Raw genomic sequence first — 7,500 nt, 5'->3', positions numbered from 1 at the left:
GTGTGTGTGTGTGTGTGTGTGTATGGAGGCTAGGAGAAGGTGGATATTAGTGTGTGTGTGTGTGTGTGTGTGTGTGTGTATGGAGGCCAGGAGAAGGTGGATATTAGTGGATTGGTGTGTGTGTGTGTGTGTGTGTATGGAGGCCAGGAGAAGGTGGATATTAGTGGGTTGGTGTGTGTGTGTGTGTGTGTGTGTGTGTATGGAGGCCAGGAGGGAGGGGGGGGGGGGGCTGTTCCCTATCCTACACCAGGGGATAGTTCAGACTTATTGCGTATGTGTGGCATATGACAGAGGACTTATGCTAGAAGCTTCAATAACACTGTCTATGGGTGTGTTCTCACTAGAACATTTGGAACTTGTTTGGAGCGGTGAGAACGCGCATTCGAAGTCGCTCCCGGAGCAAACAGCCGACGGATTCTCCGCTTGAAAAGGGTGGTTTCACTCCGATTAGAAACGACGCACCGAGGCTGTTTTCCATAGGAAAACAACAGCGCATGTGCGTTGATCTGGATAAGAGAGGGACGAACGGGCAATTTTCAAATGTTCTGCTACCACGTCTGTTGCTTCGATTGCGTATGTTACTTCGTTTACATGAAGGGCTGTGAGAACGCAAATCAGAGAAATAATTTATGCAACAACGTTGCCAACTCACTTTCATGTGAGAACATGACCTATGACTCATTGGCTCCTCCAATAACCCTTGTTACTGTCCAGTCTCACTGAAACCCCTCAAGTGTGTTCGTATTCCAGCCCCCATCTCCTTAGCTTACCTTAACACTTAATACAACATAAATCAAACATATATTTCATTCAGTGAACTCCTCTGAAAGAACACACTTTTGCCCTCAACAGTTTTCTATATTTCATCAATCATCCAATATTCAACACCTTGAATATATACGGCACAAACAACACGTGCACATTTATCTCTGTAACTAGTAACAACCATCTGTATGCAGTGCTGCTCATTCCAGGGTTCTTTTCCTCAAGATTCCCTTGAGCCTTGAGCCTCTATCCCCCTGTCTTTAGGTATCCTAGCCACGTCCCAGAGGGGCCACGTCCCAGAGGGGCCACGTCCCAGAGGGGCCACGTCCCAGAGGGGCCACGTCCCAGAGGGGCCCGGCTGGACAAAGCTACTTGTCACCACCCCCCCAGAAGAGGAGGCTCCGAGAGAGCACCAGCCAAAGGGGGCTTCACCTCGCTGCCTTTCCACACTACCCTGCCTCCATTCTAGGCAGAGATAAAGAGCTGGAGGGGGATGGTGGGGGGATGGACACAGAGCTTCTCCATTGAGAGAGGACAGCCCCCCCCCCCCCCCTTAAACCACTCGCCAGTGTCCGTCAAGCTGCCCCCCCCCCCCCGGACAAAAAGAAGGAGGTTTGGGGTTGGGTGAGGAGGGTGGAGGAATGTTTTCCCCATGAGAAAACATCTTAGTAAGACCCAGCAGGGAATGAACAAGAAACAGGTCTCCAGTTTCTAAAGCTAGGGGGTCTCTAAAGCTAGACAAGCGAATAGAGAGCACTCAGCATCCGTGCATGTTGATGTGGCGTGGCAAACACCTTCTCGTGGTGCCCCCCGTAAGTAGCTAATGACTGCCAAAAGCAAGAAGCGAAACAAAGTTTGCCAACCAGGGCCCCTCACCCGGGCTGGTGTTCGGCAGCAGCCGGGGGAGAGGTCTGCTGACCTCGAACCCAGAATACTGCAGCTGAACACCGAAGGACTAACCCCCAGTAAGATCGACGTCATCGAACACCTGGCCAATACCACCAAGGCCCTCGTCATTCTCCTCCAGGAGACCCACTGCATATCAGCAGACAAGCTAGTTCTACCAAACTTTGAGCTAGCTGGGTCTACCCTGAGCAGGAAGCATGGCCTCGCCACGTTTGTCCAACAAAGGTTGAGCTGGACTCTCGCTGACCAATCCCCGGCTGACTCGGAGATTGAGTGGCTGTGCGTGGACGTTGCCGGTCTAAAAATCATCAACGTCTACAAACCTCCACCCTTGCGAATCACACCAGTGTGTCTACCAGTGTTCCCCCACCCCTGTATCTATGCTGGTGACTTCAATTGCCAGCATGAAGACTGGGGCTACCGCACCAACTCACCCGACGGAGAGAACCTGGCTGTCTGGGCAGCTAATAACAGCCTGGCCCTGTTGTACGACCCCAAGGGCGCAGCCAGCTTCCGCTCCGGTCGTTGGAACACTGGGACGAACCCTGACCTGGCATTCGCGAGTGCCAGCGCTGACAACCGGCTCCCCGATAGACGTGTGCTAGGAAAGTTCCCGAGGTCTCAACATCGACCCTCACTGATAACAACGGCCAAACTCGTGAACCTTGTTCCGAGTGAGCCAGTGAAACGGTGGAACTTCCGAAAGGCCGACTGGAAACGCTTCCGCCTCCTTACCAACAAATCCACAAGGCACCTCCCATCGCCTAACTCTAACAACGTGGATGAGGCGTACCGGGACTTCTGTGGCATGTTGGTGAAAGCGGCAAAAAAATCCATCCCACGCGGACGTCGCATTAGCTACAAACCGTGTTGGGATGAGGAGTGTGAGAAGCTCCACTGTGCTTTCCTCCAGGCCCCTGCAGGAGCTGAGTCGGACAGGCTCGCAACAGCCTTGCTGTCAAGACTCAGCCGTAAAAGACAGGAGCGCTGGGAGGAGGCCATTGACTCCATCGACTTCTCGCACTCCAGCCGTAAGGCATGGAGTATCATGAACAATCTCACTGGTAGGTCCAGACACTCCCCCCGTCACTGCCCCATCTCTGCAAATAAAATCGCATCACAATTTGTGAAAAGTGGGTCATACGAGGGCAAAGACCGCGAGTCGTCTCGACTTGTGGCAAAAGAAGTGTCAGACCTCTGGAGGGCCCCAACACCTAGCAGTGACTACATCTCCGGTGAATTCACCCCGGAGGAGTTCGCTGCTGCCCTCCAGCATCTAAAGCCAGGGAAAGCTCCGGGGCCTGATTCCATCTGCCCGGAGCTTATTCTCCATGCCGCACCCGCCTTGAAGTCCTGGCTGAGAGCGTTCCTCACTTCCTGTTTGCGCCAACTCAAGATCCCCAAAATCTGGCGAAGAGCCCTAGTTGTTGCGATCCCTAAACCGAATAAGCCTGAAGGGGACCCTAAGAGTTACCGTCCCATCTCTCTGTTATGCATCCCCTTCAAGATCCTCGAGCGTCTCATCTACGCCCGCATCGAACCAATTGTCGACCCGCTGCTCCCACGTGAGCAGGCCGGGTTCCGACGCGGGAGGTCGACCGTAGATCAAGTCACCCTTATGACTCAAGACATCGAGGATTGCTTTTCGGCAAAAAAGAAGGCCGGGGCCGTCTTTATAGATCTGACGGCTACCTACGATACCGTATGGCATCGCGGCCTCTCCTGCAAGCTGCTCCGCCTGCTGCCGGACAGGCACATGGTCAGAATGATCATGGAGCTCATCCGTAACCGCAGCTTTACCCTCACCACCGGTCGCGGACAGCTAAGCAGGCTTCGACGCCTTAAGAACGGCGTCCCTCAGGGATCGGTCCTGGCCCCCCTCCTCTATAATATCTATACCTATGACCTGCCCAACACACTCTCGCGGAAGTACGCCTACGCAGACGACCTCGCAGTGGTGTACTCTGCTGGAAATTGGCAGTCTGTGGAGGGGATTCTGAGCCAGGACATGCAGACACTAGTGGCATACTTCCGGAAATGGAGATTGAAGCTTAGCGAGGCAAAGACGGTGTCGGCTGCCTTCCACCTTAACAACAGGGAGGCTAAACGTGAGCTTAGAGTACACCTAGATGGAACTCCCCTGCCATGTTCCGCTGAGCCAATCTATCTCGGCGTGACATTGGACAGGACGCTCACGTTTCGCCGACACCTCGAGTCATTGCGCAAGAAGTTAACAGCTCGTGTGGCGTTGATGAGGCGACTGGTTGGCTCGGGCTGGGGCGCCGGCGCAAGGACCTTGCGCACGGCAGCCCTAGCCCTCGTTTATTCAACTAGTGAATACTGCGCCCCAGTATGGTGTCGCAGTGCCCACACCCGCCTCATCGACTCGCCTATAAACGAAGCCTTGCGCATTGTGACAGGATGCCTGCGTCCTACCCCCGTGGACAACCTTCCCATCCTAGCAGGCATCCAGCCCGCAGGCCTCCGCCGCATGGGAGCCACAGCACGTCTCGCCTGCCGGGCCGCGGAGCTTAATAACCATCTGCTCCATGATAGGCTCACTATAACAGCGGAGCCCTCCCGGCGTCTCAAGTCGAGACACCCATTTGTGCCTGCCGCACAGGATCTTAGGCAGCAATGCAGAGATCTCAACATCAGTGCGGCAGGATGGGCGGATTATATGTGGCGCGCGGAGTGGGAGGCTAACACCTCCAAACTCCGCGACCACATCCCAGTCGCCGGCGCTGAGCCCCTCGGGATGGACTTGCCAAGGCTATCCTGGGTGAGGCTCAATCGTCTCCGGACCGGCGTCGGGCGTTTCCGCTCATCAATGCACAGATGGGGCTTGGCCCCAAATGCGTCGTGCGAGTGTGGTGCAGAGGACCAAACCGCAGACCATATTATCCTGGATTGCCCGGTGTACCACCCACCCAACGGGATGCATGGTCTGTCGGTATTAGATGACGAGACGATGACGTGGCTTCTGGAGGGGTGTCCAGAAATATAGCCCGGGTGAGCCCCTCAACCAGGTCTCGGGGTGGTAAAAGGGTAGCCCCTCGGCCCCGAGCCTGGTGGAGTGGAGAGGAAAAACAACTACCCATACGCCGAAGAAGAAGAGGTCTCCAGTGAAGGAGGGAGGGAGGGGGTGGGAAGAAGAGTGGGTCTTTAAAAACCTCAAGGATAGAAATAGCTAAGAGGAGGGGGGGATTTATAGAACATAGCCTCTACTGTAGCAGGTGACCCCCCCCCCGCCCTGCCACACACCAGATAACACACTCAGTCAATAGGATCACTGGTGGACCTCTTAAATATTTTTTTCTCTGAAGGAAGATTCACAGATACATCAAACATACAGAGACGCCTCTGATAGTTAGGCTAAAGGTTAGCTGTTGGTCTATGTTTGACCCTTCTATACAAGCATCTATGCACAGGTAAATATGTGTTTAGTTCAGCAGAGGGGTGTGTGTGTGTGTGTGTGTGTGTGTGTGTGTGTGTGTGTGTGTGTGTGTGTGTGTGTGTGTGTGTGTGACAAAGTGTTGCCAGCCTGCTCTGGCCTAAATTAGCAGAAAGGCCTCTCCCGGACCATCTGCTCTGGCCATTAGCAGAACTATAGAAACCTTAAATGTCACCCCACCCCCACCTACCCCAATCTATCACACCCTTTATTCTGCCAACCGAGCTGTTACTTTATCCATTACTCCCCCTGACACTACTCAACCCCATCCCTGCTCCAACTACTACACATACAAACAGCAACTCCACCTAAGCTGACAGCAAATATCTCACCTATGCTCACCTAACAAACCCATCTGTCTTGAATACTACAGTATAGACAGTCCAGATCTGACTAATTTATGTGTCAGAGGTTAGAGCACTTCAGAGAGAGAGAGAAAAAGCTTGGGGGGGGGCGATGACATAATGTGCCTTGACGACAACAAAAGAGTCACTAAAGCAGAAACAGACTCGCTAGTTCTGAGGCTGGGATAGAGAGAGAGAGGAAGAGAGAGAGAGAAAAGAGAGAGAGAAAAGAGAGAGAGAGAGAGAGAGAGAGAGAGAGAGAGAGAGAAAAGAGAGAGAAAGAGAGAGAGAGAGAGAGAGAGAGAGAGAAAAGAGAGAGAAAGAGAGAGAGAAAGAGAGAGAGAGAGAAAGAGAGAGAGAGAGAGAGAGAGAGAGAAAAGAGAGAGAGAGAAAGAGAGAGAGAGAGAGAAAGAGAAAGAGAGAGAGAAAGAGAGAGAAAAGAGAAAAGAGAGAGAGAGAAAGAGAGAGAGAAAGAGAGAGAGAGAAAGAGAGAGAGGTCCTCACCTCAAAGTCTTCCGAGAAGCCGTGCAGGTTGTTGGAGTAGAGCTCGGAGATGTGCTTGATGAACTGTTTGACTGTGATGGCGTCCATGTCATCTGCGAGAGAGAGGGAGACAAGAACAAGAGCGCATCACACCTTCAGAAACATTCCCACAGAGAAGCAACAGATTCCATCACCCATGGGAATGGCTGGAATATAAAGAGGAAGACGTGTTGAAGGGGGAATCGGGGTATGCTAAAGAACATTACATGGAGATATGACTGTAGGCTCTGCCTAAACTAGGGGGGACGATCACAGCTGTGCAGCTGTATATACAAAAAAACACACTTCACTTTGAAACAAAGGCACAACACCAAGCAGAGACAAACCGTGGCCAAACTAACCAGCCAGGGAAATCAGAACCCATCTGTTTGACTCTTTCGTGACGTTAGAATGATAAGGTTCTATCTCCATTTTTGTCAAAATTGAGTTTTTTACATAATCTGATCCATTAGGGTGTTAAAATGTTGACATTTTTGAGTTAGTAATTCATAAAATACAAAGGTTCCATCTCACCAAACATAATGGAATGTAAAAACTTTGACGCTCAATATCTCTGAACTGCCCTAAACGGAGATAGAACCTTGTCATTCTAAGCTCACGACTTTCCATCCTCTCACAATACCGACCGTAAATATTTCACACAGACAAAATGACAGCATGGCTTATTCATGTGGCCGTATCAACGTTTCTTTCTTATCGGTGAGCTTTCACCTCCGGCAGTGGTCATGAATGATGCAGTCAATCTGCCCCCCCCCCTGCTTATCCACTTCCTTCTTCTCCACCAATGGGGATTGGGGGGGAAAAAGGGAGGGAGGGATTTCAGAAGGAGGAGGAGGGTTCTGCTGGGATGGGACGGTAATGAGGGAGAGGGACAAATCTGGTCTCTGTAAATGTTCAGTCATTACAGCGCCCCGGGGAATTAATCTGCTTGTTTAGTGGACATACAGAGGGAGAGAGAGGGAGAGAGAGAAACAGAGAGAGAGAGAGAGAGAGAGAGAGAGAGAGAGAGAGAGAGAGAGAATGAAAGAGAGAGAGAGAGAGAGAGAGAGAGAGGGAGCAGACTGCCAGACTGACCGAGAGGGAGGGAGAGAGAGAGAGAGAGAGAGGGAGAGAGAGGAGAGAGAGGAGCGAGACGAGAGAGAGAGAGAGAGAGTCAGAGAGAGAGAGGGAGAGAGAGAGAGAGAGAGACGCCCCCTGAAAGTTTAATCCACTCACAAAGGGGGAAATCACCTAATCTGATATCATTCCACACAGAAGTCAGAATGTCGAGAGGTGAGTTCACTGCTAAGTTCACAAATGTATGAGCCCACTGGCCCCTGGTCTATCCAATATATACTGTAGGTGAGAGAGAAGTCTCCTCCTACTTGCAAATTAGCACCTACTTAGGTCCAGAAACTGGCGGTTTCACTAGAATCACTCTACTCAAAATAGTGCTGAATGGCCATGATACTGTAAACCAGTAGCACTCAGAGAATTACATCACATGAT

The 7,500-nt window shown here is 51.7% G+C and overlaps 1 protein-coding gene across 1 annotated transcript in view; it reads right to left on the bottom strand.

The window, feature by feature from the left end:
- ptprga (protein tyrosine phosphatase receptor type Ga) overlaps positions 1-7,500 on the bottom strand; it is a gene marked incomplete at both ends in the record, with an annotated part of 174,891 nt that overhangs the window by 16,389 nt on the left and 151,002 nt on the right. Inside the window, one exon of the mRNA XM_080545768.1 lies at positions 5,974-6,065. Within this exon, the coding sequence (XP_080401894.1) occupies positions 5,974-6,065 (92 nt within the window). The remainder of the gene's footprint in view (positions 1-5,973; positions 6,066-7,500) is intronic.

The sequence above is a fragment of the Nansenia antarctica genome (genome assembly GCF_963989245.1).
Source record: "Nansenia antarctica genome assembly, chromosome: 15".
NCBI classification, from domain to species: domain Eukaryota; kingdom Metazoa; phylum Chordata; class Actinopteri; order Argentiniformes; family Microstomatidae; genus Nansenia; species Nansenia antarctica.
This window is presented reverse-complemented; position numbering and strand designations above follow the sequence as displayed.